At 52.2% G+C, this 15,324-nt stretch overlaps 3 protein-coding genes across 3 annotated transcripts; 1 reads left to right on the forward strand and 2 right to left on the reverse strand.

Moving 5' to 3' along the window:
- Positions 1-855: 855 nt before the first annotated feature.
- N7458_006389 (cation-translocating P-type ATPase) lies at positions 856-4,185 on the forward strand (the record flags this gene model as incomplete). The annotated part of the gene is made up of 1 exon (XM_056909771.1): positions 856-4,185. One exon carries the CDS (start codon positions 856-858, stop codon positions 4,183-4,185), a length of 3,330 nt encoding a protein of 1,109 aa, XP_056765475.1.
- A 3,074-nt stretch (positions 4,186-7,259) lies between these two features.
- On the reverse strand, positions 7,260-9,611 carry N7458_006390 (putative TBC domain protein; the record flags this gene model as incomplete). The annotated part of the gene is made up of 2 exons (XM_056909772.1): positions 7,260-8,326; positions 8,387-9,611. 2 exons carry the CDS (start codon positions 9,609-9,611, stop codon positions 7,260-7,262), a joined length of 2,292 nt encoding a protein of 763 aa, XP_056765476.1.
- Positions 9,612-10,790: 1,179 nt separating this feature from the next.
- Positions 10,791-14,744, reverse strand: N7458_006391 (telomerase reverse transcriptase; the record flags this gene model as incomplete). The annotated part of the gene is made up of 4 exons (XM_056909773.1): positions 10,791-12,680; positions 12,742-13,167; positions 13,215-14,201; positions 14,292-14,744. 4 exons carry the CDS (start codon positions 14,742-14,744, stop codon positions 10,791-10,793), a joined length of 3,756 nt encoding a protein of 1,251 aa, XP_056765477.1.
- Between the last annotated feature and the right edge of the window lie 580 nt (positions 14,745-15,324).

Consider the following 15,324-nt stretch of genomic DNA (forward strand, 5'->3'; position numbering starts at 1 on the left):
TATAATTGGACGAGACTGCTCTATGGCAGGTAAATTACCGAAATGACGGTATCATCCGTATATCTGCCGCTCGTGGCACCGACAAGCTCATGCGCGATTTCCTCCGATTTGAATGCGTTGGTTATTGGCTCATCTCTTTGGGTTTTCTGATTTTAGTTAACGGTTCGGCCTGTCTTTATTCGGCGGTACCTGAAACACTATGGAGAGCTGTCTGTTTCCCCAGGTACCATGCTATACTCTGTGGCAGTTCAAGTGGGTATCAAACCCAACAGTCCCCTTTCTTCTCTCAACTCGTGTAGCAGGTAACTAGTTAGCAGCGAGTAGTCATAGCAAACTGTTATGACCAGAAAATTGATACTGAATGTAGGGAATGGATATGGAGTTTTTCTCCTGGGCCGACAAAAGGAGATCCTGGAATCTGCCCCTCGTGGCTATTCTCGCGTGGCGCCGCTTGCATGACGCCGGTTTGGCGGTTCCCTACGATTTTTTCTATTCTGATATGTTCCAGTGATCTCGTATCGATTTTTTTTTCTTTTTTGCATGAGCAAATCTTGCCTCCACTTCCTCGTCTCGCCTTCCCAATTCATCCATGTGCCTGTTACCTGAGCCACCTGCGTGGGCCTGCTACATCCAGCCTAGTAGTCTTCTGCACTGGTACATAAGGAACAGGGGACCTCTCCCACTACCTTTTTCTTGCTCCTCGACATCAATTATTTTTGTATTCTCTGTCCTGTGCCTTTCCTGCACCCCTCTGCTGTGCCCATCCGGGTGTTTAGCTGTCAGCTTCCCCCTCCTCTATCGCCTTCCCACCACCACCCTCCTCCCTCATCTACTCTCCCCCCGACAGTTATCGCCATGGAGCCCAAGTCCCCCCACGGCAAGCCCGACGTCGATGTCGACGTCGAGGCTGAGGGTGATCAATCCAGGGAAGATGGTGATCGCACGGCGCGCAACGTGCGCATTACCTTTGAGGATTCGTCCGCCACCGATATGGAAGGCACTGCCATCGAAACCATGCGGTCCATCTACCAACCCGCCGGTTTCAACCGTACCCAGTCCACTGGCCGTGATACCATCCGCAGCACTCGGAGTACTCGCAGCACTGGACAAACTGCCGTTGGAGCCCATGCAGGCATCCCCATCGAATTCCGCACTCTGTCCATCCAGATCTCCGAGTCTCAGAACGCACCCAAGCAGGTGATCGAAGAACCCCCCAAGGAAAAGCTGCCGGACCAGGACTACTTTGAGAGTCTCGACTTCCACACCTTGACCCAGGATCAGCTGTGCCAGCAGTTCAATGTCGACCAACGCACCGGTCTCACCAGCTCGGCCGCCGCTACACGCCTCGCTCGCGATGGCAAGAACGTCATTGCGCAGCACCGGGAGAACTACCTGAAGAAACTCTTCTTTTACGTATTTGGTGGATTCTGTTCGATTCTTTGGGTTGGTGTGATCATCTTCTTCATCTGTTGGAAGCCTCTCAGCAACCCGCCCTCGCCTACCAACCTTGCCATGGCTGTCTTGGTTATCATCGTCATCGTTCTTCAGGCCACCTTCTCGGCTTTCCAAGATTGGTCTACGAAACGAGTCATGAACTCCATTCTGAATCTTCTGCCCGCCGAGGCCCTCGTCATGCGCGATGAGAAGTTCATTCGTCTTCCCGCCACCGAGTTGGTCACTGGCGATATCATCCAGATCAACGTTGGCAACAAAGTTCCGGCTGACATGCGTCTGCTGAAGACATCTGGCGATGTTCGCTTTGACCGTGCTATTCTCACTGGCGAGTCGGACGAGATTGACGGCGCTACCGAGGCCACCGAGGCCAACTTCTTGGAGACTCGAAACATCGCCCTGATGGGAACCCTGGTGACCAATGGCAATGCAACTGGTGTAGTCGTGCTTACGGGTTCGGGATCGGTTATGGGCCGTATCGCGAAGATGACTGCCGGCGTCAAGCAGAAGCCAACCTTGATTCAGAAAGAGATCAGCCGCTTCGTTGCCATCATCATTGGCCTCACCATTCTCCTTGCACTCTTGATCCTGTTCACCTGGGTTGGATGGCTTCGCAAGGATCACCCTACCTACATGAGCGTGGTGGCAATGCTGAACAATGTCATGGGATGTGTGGTGGCGTTCATTCCCGAGGGTGTCCCCGTTGGAGTCGCCCTGACCCTGATGATGGTTGCCCGCCGTATGAAGCAGACCAGTATCCTGCCCAAGGGCCTGGCTACTGTCGAGACTCTTGGCTGCGTCAACGTGATCTGCTCTGACAAGACGGGTACTCTGACCCAGAACCGCATGTTCGTCAAGTCTTTCGGTATGGTAGACTGGGAGTTCAGCATCGACGACCTGGGAACCGGTCTTGAGGTGTCTCACGGACTGGCTAACGTTCTCCGCGCCTCGGTTCTTTGCAACGATGCCACATTCGATTCGGAGACTATGGGCCTCCCTTCGTATGAGCGCAACGTGAATGGCAATGCTACCGATGCAGCAGTACTCCGACTTGCCGATCATGTTGGTGCCGCTAACCCCAGGAACCTGGAGCCATATGAACGCATCCACCAGATTCCCTTCAACTCGAAGAACAAGTGGATGTTAACCATGCACCACGACCCTACCAACACCGCCCCGGGCTATCTGATCTATGTCAAGGGTGCTCCTGATGTGCTTCTGCCTCGCTGCTCTACCTACTGGTCTGCTGTCCACAATGCCGTGCGCCCCCTGGACACCGATGCTCGTGAGAAGTTCTCAGCTTTCCAGGCCAAGTTGTCCCGCCGCGCTGAACGTGTGATTGTCATTTGCCAACGTCGATATATCCCTGTTCACGAAGTTGGCTCCAACGGGTTCAGTGATGAGATTATTGATTCGGGTGTGCAAGATCTGACCGTGCTCGGCATCTTTGGTATCATCGATCCCCCTCGTCCAGAGACTGCTAGTACCGTGGCTGCCTGCCGACGTGCTGGTATTCGTTTCTTTATGGTCACTGGTGACTTTGGTCTGACTGCCGCTGCGATTGCCCGGGACATTGGCATCTTTGACGGTGCTGCCGAGCCAGACACTATCGACGATCTGCGCGACTTTAGCGACGAAGGCAAGACCTCTCACTCGCGCCACAGTCTGTTACTTGAGGGAACTAGTCTTTCGTCCATGACTCAGGATGAGTGGTCGACGGTGTGTAGCTATGACGAGATTGTCTTCGCTCGTACCAGCCCCGAACAAAAGTTGCGCATTGTTTCCGAACTCCAGGCCAAGGGCAACTACGTTGCCGTGACTGGTGATGGTGTCAACGATGCTCCAGCTCTGCGGGCTGCCAATGTTGGTGTTGCTATTGGCGGTGGTAGCGATGTTGCTATCGAGGCCGCCGACCTGGTCTTGCTGGACCGATTCGATTCTATCGTCGAAGCTATTCGTCTGGGTCGCCTGGTGTTCCAAAACCTGCAAAAGGTCATCGCCTACCTACTGCCCGCCGGTAGTTGGTCCGAGATCTGGCCCGTGATTATGAACGTCTTCTTCGGCGTGCCATCTCCACTGAGCTCCTTCCTCATGATCATCATCTGCGTCTTCACTGATCTCTTCCTCTCACTCTCCCTAATCATGGAAAAAGAAGAATTCGACCTGCTCAGCATTCCGCCCCGCAACCCAAAGAAAGACCACCTCATCAACCTGCGCATCTACGGCCAATCCTACCTCTTCGTCGGTGTCATGGAAGCCTTCAGCGCCCACGGCATGTTCTTCCTCTACATGTGGAAAGCCGCCGGCATCCCCTTCTCCGACCTAGTCTTCGCCTTTGAGAATTACACCGACGGTTTCCACGGCTACACGCAAGACCAGCTCACGCACTTCAACAACGTCGGCCAGTGCGTCTACTTCGTTTCCCTGGTCATCATGCAGTGGGGCAATATCCTCTCCGTCCGCAGCAAGCGCATGTCCCTGCTCCAGGCGGATCCTATCCGCCCTGCTCGCCGCAACCCCTGGCTTCCCCTGGCCATGATGATTTCCCTTGTCATTGCCATCTTCGTCACTGAAGTCCCCGGCATCCAGTCTCTCTTTGGCACGGCCTCTGTCCCCCTCGAGTTCTGGTTCATCCCGCTGGGCTTGGCACTTGGTATCCTCGTTATGGACGAGCTACGCAAGGTGTTGGTGCGCCAGTTCCCCAACGGCCCTGTTGCTCGGATTTCGTGGTAAATCGGGGACTTTGATGGTGTGAGAAATGGTTATGAGTTATGACATAAAATACTGGATTTTTGTGATAGATTTTCTTTTAGTTGGGCATTTTACTTTGTTTTCGTTACTTTGGGTTGGCTTTTTTGCATGTCATGTCTGTATGGATTTGGGATTCCTATGATGTGGCTTTTTGAATTGTTTGGCGAGAGCAGTATGCTTGCTCTTGTGAATTGCATATGATGATTGGATACGAAGATACCTTTAGATCTAGAGATTATGCATAGCTCTGGAGATAATACTAGATTGTGTGGACTGGTTCCACCCTTTCATTCTGACCCTTGGTTTCCACTTGAGAACATTCGAATATTTCTACCTAGTAGATTGAATATTCTGTTATCTTCTATCGAATACCCCATAAAGACGCTCTTCAATCATTTCCGAAATTCTCAAGCCAGGAACCTACTTTACTGTGTAGAGGGTTGCAAGGTCACGTATGCCAGTGCCATATGCATCACAAGTAGAACTGCCGACATTAGCCCCAGACTTTCCCCGCCCAATAATTATCATCGGTGTCTGATGGCATCCACGCTCGCTCCACAAAGCTCAAACGCACGACAACGAACACGGTCCGGTCGGTATGTCGCCTTCCTACTTTGCAGTCTACTAACTATCCACAGGATGCTATACATGTAAAATTCGAAAAGTGAAATGCAAATCCGAAGTCCAGAACCACTCAGCCGACTTGGATGAACTATCCAGCTGTGACTGTTGCAAAAGACTCGGACTGAATTGCCGATGGAGTGCCCCGGTGGCCGGGGACGATTACACCCCACCGCCGAAACGACGGCAGACCATCGGACGAAGACGTGAACACTCTCAGAACAGCCGTCCTAATGAGAACACGGATTCTGCATATCCCCGAGAGATAGCCGATACCCACTCAGAATGGGGTTGGACTTTGGCGTTCTCGCCCGACAGTGAGACATTGGCTTCCGGTTCTTGAGATCATACAGTAAAGCTTTGATCGGTATCACTTGACTGAGAGCTAGAATTAATTGAAAGTCTACCCAAATTGAGATTTTCATGGGGCAGGAAGATTCAGAAATTCCAAACGCCCAAAAAGACCACACGAAGGGTGCTAGCAGGGTTGGCGATGGGATGATAGTTCGAGACACGGCAAGCCTTTTGGATATAACTGTCCTTCCACGCCCTGTTCGATGCGTTTCTATATAGTTAAAAGCCGGTTTCGCAATGCATTTTTACTTTACTGCGTCGGGTTAGTATGCTATGTAGTATGAAAGGACTAGTCTACCCATGATCCGTGACTTTGCCAATTTTAGATCAAGGAGCCACTCTCTAACACGTCCTATACCTCAAGGGGAGTATGGTAATCTGAAAAGGGTTAGGCAGAGCTTTTCTAGCTTAGCATAGTCCCAACTAGTTTAGTAGCGCGGGCTACCAATAGCTCTGGGGTCTACGTTGGGCGGCGGCTGGCTGGGGCAAAGCAGAAGCTAAACATTTTAAATTCCTTTCCGCTATTCGACACTCAATCCTACACTTCTCCCTCTTCAAAATTCAGTCTCCTCTCTGATACCAAAGATTTTTCACCTGATACAAATAGTTCAACCATCCTTGAAACTGTCTGTGTTATCTATTAACGGCCGGGAGTCAAAGACGGTCTCCTACTGCCATGACCACCCTCCACAATACGATGCATACCAGCCAAGCGAAGATATACTCAGTGGCAATTCAAAAGTCTGAAACCAAGGACCAAGAAAACAGGCCGTCAAAATATGCCTCGATTTTATGTTTTTAACAGATCTTCCTGAATGTCTTTTGAACCCTCTTTCTAGATATTCCCGGCATCTGTGTTTCAACTTGTCTTTCAAAGTATAGCTGATGAGATGGGTTTGAACTTTTTCGGGTGTTGCAAACTTATGGAACACCACTGTACTCACCTCCATTCTTGAGAACGATAAACCCCGCCGGAATATACGTATGCGGCTTGATAATATAGGTGCAGAGATGCTCAACAAGATCCAGAAAAGGCAGAACAGGGAGTTGCCGGACTGTCCAGACTACATCTCTGCCGCGGAATTTTATCAGGACATAGGTCGGTTAACCACAGAGATGGGACAGTTGCTTACGGTGTTAGTAAATATTGCCAAAGAAAGCGCTGTGAAACACACCGATCTCTGTACCGTTATGTCCAGACTCAGTGAGAATTAGTTCAACCGAGTTTACGATTCTTCAACGCGGGACCTGAACCAGCGGATGCAACCTGGACTGGCTCAGGACCGTACGAACGGCGGCTACTGCCATGACAGAGATATTGGGCATGAATCTCAACGCTCGTTGACCACCACGCAAGTAGAGAGAGCGCCGGAAACCCCAGCACGAGCGACTTTTCGTTTTCTCGTGACCGGTTCTTCGCGCTCTCGGCAGAGGTGGATAGAATCAATGAGGAGCCTGACCAACGCCTTCCCTCTTATGATACGGCCAATGCTTCGAAGATGAATGATGATGCTACTGCTGCTGCTGCTGCTAAACCACGTGTGGGATTTTGGACGAGTTTGAAGAAAAGCCTGACGGCTCAGCTCGGCTTTAATCGTAACGTGGATTGAGGCTCTCTGACATGATCGGATTATGATATGATTGAACTTGGTGTTCGTCTGGCTTTAATTAAAATCGAATGAACCATGTGGATACGTATGCTTCTAGTATATGGCTTGCTTCTGTGTGACTGGATTGAGTTTTGAATACCATCTTTTCTCAAATATTTCTCTCGTCGGTAAAATCGTGGGAAGCGTCATGAGCACAAGTAAAACGAAGCTCCTGCGGCAACCATGTGTGTTTTCAAAGAACATCTGACTCTTTGGTAATTCCCTACAAATACAGATCTAGTGGATCAAGACTCTACAATGAATAGCAAAGTGAATGTCCAGAAGGAAAATCAAGCCCATACTATCTACCCAGCAAGTTCGTGCCTGCCGCATCTGTACTCTATGTACGTCGGCACCACGTCCGTAACTTCCTAGCCCATGAGGCATACCTCCAGTCTCCGTCGTCTGCAGCTTCCTTCCAGTCCAGAAGGGCTATTGCTGTTGCCGCACCTTGCCAGCCTCCCGCACAGCAGTCATGAACCCGTCCTCGTTGCCAGCAGCGGTCAAGATCCAATAATCAGCCACACCGGGATTGGTGACTTGGCCACCAAACCCGGCTGCTGCGGGCGCGCTGTGCCGGTCCTTTGGCTTCTGGGCGCTGGCGCCAGGATGGCGAAGGCCCCAACCCAGAATGTTGCGCACAGCCAGGCGAGATTGGTCATCTGGTTGGTTGAAGGACATGATTTGTGCCTGGAGACAGCCGAGGATTGCGACGGCGGAGCGAATCATAATCCGGTCGCCTTCAAAGACCCAACAGTCCCACACACGAGAGAGGCGCTCAAGATCGAGGCCGTTGGTGAGGAGAGAGCGGAATATGGGCTCCCAGGTTTCCTCCTCGGAAAGCTTGAGGGTCTCCTGGAGATGAGTCGACAGGCGAGGGAACTTGTAGCGTAGTGTTTCAGAAGCGAGTGAATAAGTATGGGCCATGGCGCCGCGGTCCCAGGTCAGGAAGGCAACTGGGAGAGGGCGATTGAGGGCATTGGCCATGGCGAGGAAAGCGGAGCTAGGGGTGGGAAACTGTAGAACGAGGAGTGCGGCAATAGTATGCAAACCATGAATGTAGCCCACATCGCTGCGGTACATGCAGTATGCTTGCAAGAGGTCTATAAGCGTATTCCGCAATGGCCCACCCTCCTGGAACAGGTTCAAATCAGGGAATGCTTTGCAGACGTCTGCGTCGATTGCCTCCAAGCATTCAAGCATACGCTTATTGTTCTCTCCCGGCTCGGCATTTTTCTTGGACCGCAAGTCCTGCGCTCTTTGCAGCGCTTTGGTGAACGTCTCCTCAGTGAGCGAAAGCTCATTCCCAATCGCACGTTTCCACATGGTTCCTCGACTACGGGGCGGAATTCCACGCCACCAGAGTTCTCGAATGCGAGGCTCGCGTAGCGCACTTTCCCAGTTGGGGTTCACATAGTCATCCCAAATGTTCTGAAGCGCTTCATGAGTGTTGTCCTTTTCGCATTGTTCCGAAGCAGCTCGGGCCGCTCTTCGCTTCTCTGCAAAATCGTGTTAAGACGAGTCTATCTATAACCAGACGCACCATAGAGCACACTCACCAGCTTCCTTCGATTGCGCCATCATCTGCTTGTACTCTCTCAGATGCTTCTTCTCCTCCTTCTGGTCCTTGGGCGGCAGCCAGCTAGGGCGCGTCCGCGTAAGAACCTTCTCCTTCTCTTTGCTAATGGGCAGCGGGTCGATCATGATATTAGACTTTTGCAAGGGCGGTAGTTCAATTGCATCGGATCCCCGTGGGGAGTCAGAACTGGACTTTGGCGACGACAGTCCCATCTGCACAGCATCTTCTTGCTTGCGCTCGCTCTCATCCGCGTGGTGTTCCAGCGCCTCGGTGATGATCCTTGCTTCCTCTGATAGATCGGATAGATAACTGTTGTATGAATAAGCGCGGGGGTTGCGCGGGGAAATTTGGCCGCGTTCAGGTCCTGCAGAACTAGACCGCTGTGTTCGTTTCATGCGTGCCGCACGAGAGGCTGATTGAGACGAATGATCCTGGGTCGCCGACATGTCAGATGTGGAGTGCGAGATCGGTAGCGGCCGACGACCGGGACTACGGCCGTTCGGGCTTGCGGCTCGTGACTGGGAGCGATCTTGAACGGGACGCGGGGAAATTGGAATGTTCCACAGGCTGGCATCGTCGGGGAGTTCGTCATCAGAGTCGTGGTATTCTTCCTCCAGATCCTTCAAGGACTTGCGATTCAGTTGCCACGTTTGTTTCGGGACGGGAGTTCTCGCAGAGAGCGGCGAAAGGGCCAAACTGGTGGTCGAGGCTGACCGGCTGGACATTGTCCGTAAAGGAGAGATCGACCGTGCCCGGCGAGGCTGCGAAGGCGTCAAGCCACCGGAGTGATTCGTACTCCCCGAGTCTCTTCTATTGCCTGACCGTGCCGACAGAGAACCCGCGGACTGCGGGGTCCGGACGGAGCCATTGAACTGGCTGTGTATCGGAGGCAGGGGACTTCGTTTCCGCGGCTTCGGGGTCGCCGTCAAGTCTCGCGTCGTCGCTGCAGGACTCTTGTACGGCAGACCGTTTGGCAATCTGGCGGCGGGCGACCGGGTTGTCAGGCCGCGGCCGCCATAAGGGGTCGACTGATCGACAATGGGCAATTCCGCGTCATCTTCGAGACCAATGTCTTCGAAGTTCCCAATATCGGTGAAGACGCTATCGGGGCCATCGATTTGCGAGGAATGGAACGAGGACGACTTGGAGGACTTGGAGCCGGACAACTCGGGCAGGGAATTCGGACTTGGGTAGACGGTGGTCATGATCTGATGTAGTGGGCGTTCAAGTACAGCGGTCCTCCACAATTATCATCGGCAAATCCGAAACAGCACAGTAATTTGGTAAGAATCGTCGGTGGTATGGGCGGAAGGGATGGGGGTGTTGGAGATTGGCACGCAAGGTTCGGGTTGCGGTGTCGGGGGGGGCGGTTTTGCTGTCGGCAGGGCGAGGGATGCAGGATGCAAGATGCAGGCGATTTCCGAAAACGAAAGGTAAACACAGATAAAAAAAAAACAGCCGATCAACGTGAAAGAAGCGAAATGCAGGCTCAGCCGTGCGGCCTGATAATAACCAGATCAGGAGTCGAGCAAAGGCGAGATCAAAAAAAAAGGATCAGGAGGCCGCGATTATGGGGGGAGCATGGGGGCCGCCAAGGGGGGTGTAGAAGAAGGGGAGGAGGAGGGGGTCAAAGGAGTAAGAAACGAAGGGTTGAAGCGAATGAAGTTCTTCTGAGAGAAGAAAAAAGCAGGAAAAAACAAGCACAACAAGAAAAGGAGTGTGAGGGTTGTGGAGCGAGAGTTGGGATGAAAGCGAATGTTGGAGTTTGGAGAGGAAGCGGGTTTGGCAATTGGATTGCAAGCGGAGAGCCTCAGGCAGATGCCGCACGCGGTCTGGCCGAGAACAGACACCAGGGACGGGATTCAGAATGTCGCGATGATAGGAGTGGAGATACTTGCAAGATACGTTGGGTTCATGGCATTGAATACGTATTTCACAAGTACTTTAGTGTACCCCCTTACCCACACGCCCAAGACGATCAGAGTTCCCCTGCAGAGGGCAACGATCGCTGCCGATCTCGGTAGATTCTTGTTCCTGTTTCGAGAGCCACTACCGAGTAGGGTATAAATCTGAGCTCAAATCGATCGGAATTCCCCTGAAGACCCAGCGATGGCCAGCCTATCTCGTCCACTCGGGTGCTCGTCCATCGCCAACAGTTCCGCGGGCTGCCCACGCCTCTGCGATTCTCATTGGACGATAAGCCGGTATAAACCGGGGGGGGAAATTGGCGACCGTTGGTAAATAGATCCAAGATACATCATCCACAGAGGAGATAATGGATTTTAGATTGAATCCCAGACCACTATTGGCATTAATTGATGTATTATCGATTGTCCCTCAACGACTACCTACATACGCCAGACAGTGGTACATACAAGCTATTCTTAGAACCGCCAAGCTTCAAATAGCGCATCACCCTTCCTGACAACCCGCAGCAGACGCACCACATCGGCATTTGTCGCCGGGCGCGACGCCCGCCCTAGCGAGTCCAGCCAGTGGAGCACAGGCGCATACCGCGTTTGCTTGCGTCTCAGCACAAAGCGGAATGCGGCCGCTGCCAAATATTGCAGGTGAGACAGCTGCACGAAGCATGTCAACGGCGCGGGTCGAGAGGCTCGTCGCGACTGGATCAGGTTGGCTGTTTGCTGGACCAGGTCATGAATGGTCTGGATGATGATCGGGTGTTGGGGGTGGACGTGGCCACGGAGGGACTTCATGTACCGGTACATCTTCATCGCGGCGGTGATGAAGCCATTGTAGAGGTTGGATAGTACGACGGCGCGGGTGTTGTGGTCGGCGTCTAGGTACATCGAATGTAATTGGGGCCGCAGTAGTGCTAGCATTTTGCGATTAAAGGCGCGCCCGGGGAGACGGCTGGTCTCGACGGTCAAGGTGTTGGAGAGTGTGGCTGCGGCAGAGGCGCCGCCTTCCAGCATGCGATCTTGGTCCTTGTGGATCTCGAGTGTATGAGTGTCAATCAAGCAGCCGCAGTAAGGGAAGAGTGCCGTGCCTTCCAGCCTTGGGATGTAGAGCCCATCGACTGCAGCGGTGAAATTGATCATGCTCTTGGCTGGGTTGACTGAGACACCGTACGCAGGCTGACCACGGTGCATGACGTGGAGAAACTGGGCGGCTTGGGTGGCATCCGTGGTGATAAGTAGAAAGTCATCCACCAGTCGGAGGAGAAGCGAATCAGTAGGCTGGATGAAATTCAACACCTGCTGTTCCAGCTGGGCGTAGAAGAAATTACATAGCAGACTGGACAGCACGGAACCCTGGGGAATACCGTTACGCTGGCGAAAGTAGTTCTTTCCAATCTTGACCAGATTATTCCGTACGTGCTCGTCTAGGAGACACAGCAGCTCATCTGCATCGTGTTCTTTCTGCTTGATGGTGTCGACATACACAGTGTTGGGAGCACTATTCGTGCCACCCGCAGCAAGGTCAGGGAAAGACTGTTGCTTGTTCGGAGGTGCAGCGCGTCCGAGGAACCTCCGTTTGGCTCTGCCATGCAAAGCAGGGTTTATGGCCACGTATCTGGTGACATGGTAAGACTCCTCAGAGACCAGTTGCTCGACGAGATGTAGCAACTGCTTCTGCGGGATGGTATCAAAACAGGCTTGAATATCAAGCTTGACAAAGAACAGTTGGGGTAGCCGGGCACCTTTCGGTCCTGTCGATGCAGGCGCTCGTTGACTGAGCTGATCCTTGAATTCTTTTAGCCTCGAATGCATGTCTCCCACCGACATCAAGGACGAGCCGAGCTTCTCGGGACAACGTTCACGCTCATAACTCAACATGTTGTAGATGGGGGCAAGATTGCTGTTGACACTTGCCCCCAGGTATGTCTTTTTATTACCCCACTGTGATTTCATCAAGACGCGTTTTTTCAGGTTCAGGATTGGTCGCAGCCCGGTTGATTTTGGAAGTAAACGAAGTGCACCCAGTCCAAGTGACCGCTTGCCCAGCATGATGCGTGCCTTTTCAGGCTTGAGTTGCTCGAACATGTTTACTTTGAGATCTGCCATCGGTTGCTCTGTCAAACTTCGCCACACATCGTGTCGAAAGTAGAAGAGGCGATTGCGATGGGTTTGAGATTCGGTGACGTAGAAATTGGTACGGACGAGAGGGATCAAGATTGAGTCGAAGATGTAGTAAATGAACTCATGCAGCAGTTCTTTGCGTTTTTGAAAATCAGACAGCGCGATCTTTGGATACCCAGATCCCGATGGCTTCTGGATTTTCGGAGGTGCTAGCCAGGAGATGGGGGTGATCTATAGGAATGCTTCCATTAGCAATCACCACTCTTCAATATCCGAAAACCACGAATCTCACCTTCAAGCCACTGCACACCTCATGCAGACTGGGGCTCTCGAATCGACGCATTTTGACGAAGGAATCCACATGCTTCATGATAATCTTGCGGTTTTCCAAGGCTTCCGGGCCATCCCCCCAAAATCGAAGGGGTATGATTTTACGGAGTACCGCACGACAAAATGCCGAGACCGCGGATGTGGGAGTGGCATAATCAGTCAAGTTGATTTTGCCCTTTTGGTATCCTTTGATCGCGGTCTTTCCTTCGGTAACGTTACCAGTAGTTTCAGGAGTTTGACCTTGAAGATCTGGCAGTCGAGTGGAACATGGGGGTTTGGCTTGGATTTGTGTCACCAGATCTTCCTCAATTGACGATACTAGCTCGCCGTTCTCCGTTCGTCTTTTCACAGGAGAAGCAGCAGCGCCAAGTTTCCATGGACCAACAAGCTGTACAAAATCAGAAGACAATCAAAACATCAATCGCGAAAACTTACCTCCGCAGGGCAATAATAGTCTAGTAACTGCCGGTATGGACATTTCGAATGGCGAACTCGGAGCCTTCGAACAAGGTCCAGTGCTTGACCGCGAAGCCGCTTGGGCAGCTTGGTACCAGCCTCAACATTATCCTCGCGTACTTGATCTCCCTTGGGCGCAGGGCGGCGCAATTGCTCCTTCTCTATGAGCTGGGATATTTCCGATTCGCGAAAGACATTGTTCTGCGTGCTGCCATTGCGGTTGGTTGTCGACGCAAACACATTCTGCAGGCCGAATTGTCGCGGGAAAATATAGTTTGTCACGTGGACAGTCTGCGCTTCCGAGTCCAGCACGTTGTATCGATTGAGTACGTCTGAGGGTTCGTTACAAGGCTGGTCAGACGGATGATTAGGAGGAGGGAATAGCATACGCGTGTCTCCAAGGCCAGAGCGCATCTGTCCTTTGCTTTCACCTCCAGATCTGCCATAGAGCATACGCCGGCGAGAGAAGACAATGCTATTACAGCCATTAATCTCTTTGGGGATTTCATCCTCTTTGTTCGCCGTCTTGGCGGGCTTTGAATCTGTCGAATGCTCTGCACGCTTGGCACATGTCTGATCACAAGGCCCAAGCTCCGACAACGGCAGTCCTGCGTCTAGTATTAGGCGATGCAATCCAAAGGTAGCAGGCAGTTTATACACACCGCTTAATTGGTAGTAGACACCCCTCTTGACATTCACAGGTGCAAAAATCCCACAATCAAACAACAATCTCATCATAATGTCATCCCCATTCTGGCCCAAAAGGCCCAAAACATCCGACCATGGCGATTCCTTCAGGGTCCGGACATTCTTATTCGGAAACTGGGCCACAAGACCGAGAATACTTGTTTCCAAGATACTCGGGTCCGTCGGTCGATGGGGACCATACCCATGCGTGAGCAAGTGCTGAGGCTTCTGATAACCCGGGGTACGGGCAAAGAGCGACTCGATCACAAAATTGACCACCTGCGCGACAAGAGCTTAGCCATCTGAAACAACGTAACTGGGTGCATGCGGTCTGTCTATAATGTATAGTCTGACAATCGCAAATCCTACCTCGGATTGAGGCGACGTTGGCCCCGTGTCTGTGCTGTCGAGGATCGAGCGCGACTGGGACTGGGTGAAGGCCCGATAGTCGCGCTGACGATCGGAGTCGACCTTGGCCGATGATTCTTTCAGCACACCAACCAGCGTGGAATCCAGCAGGTCGGCAAGTGCAGAGGCCGTGTCGTCGCCACACTCCGGTATACGTGGCGGGCTTGATGGGCGCAGGGAAGCGATGCGCCGCCGTCGCAATTTAGACGAGGCAGGGAGTTGGCGTAGAAGGTATTGTCGTAGAGTTAGGACTTGTCGGTAGTAGAGTGAGATCACGGGGTGTGTTGTGATTTGGTCGTCTTGCGATGTTGGGCCAGTGGTGACTTTGAAACGACCGGGCGATGCAGTGATACTCGGCTGAGACGTGGCCGTGGGACCGGAGTCCTTGACGGGTCTCTTCCGTTTTTTGCCCATGTTTCTTTATTTTGGGGCGTGGTTAGACCTCGAGAACGAGGCACTGGTGACTTGGGCACTGTTCCAATGAAAGTTTTACATGGTTCAATTGCGTCGTTGAGTTGGGTGGTGTGGACGCGAGTTGTTTGACGCGTCTCGGCGGAGGAGAGAGTTTGGGGACCTGCGTCAGGTCGGGCACAGGGACAGGAACAGGGTCAGAGTCGGTGGATGCTGTCCAGCTGTACACCCGCACTTTGTACGCTTCTTCAACAGGAAATTCCAATTGGACTTGTATAATATAGTAGCGCCGTAGAACTATTTGACATACAACATTTGTAGGTTCTTTGATTCTCCTTGAAAATCTCGTCCTTGAATCATAGCCTGGTTAAACCGTGCGACAATCCTCTAGTCTGAAACCAAGCCAAAGATCCACAGACGAACGGCATGCTAACTATACAGTGACAAATTGTCAGTACCGGCCAGAATCGCCTTGTGCGACCAACAGGGGTAGTGAGTCTGGTATCCTGGAGTTGAGAGTAAATAACTCGGTCATGATTACTCCAGCATATACTCCCAAAGTGATTTGACTTCAGGCGTACCA

This window comes from Penicillium daleae, assembly GCF_028827525.1.
Source record: "Penicillium daleae strain IBT 16125 chromosome Unknown utg000006l_segment0_segment0, whole genome shotgun sequence".
Lineage (NCBI taxonomy): Eukaryota > Fungi > Ascomycota > Eurotiomycetes > Eurotiales > Aspergillaceae > Penicillium > Penicillium daleae.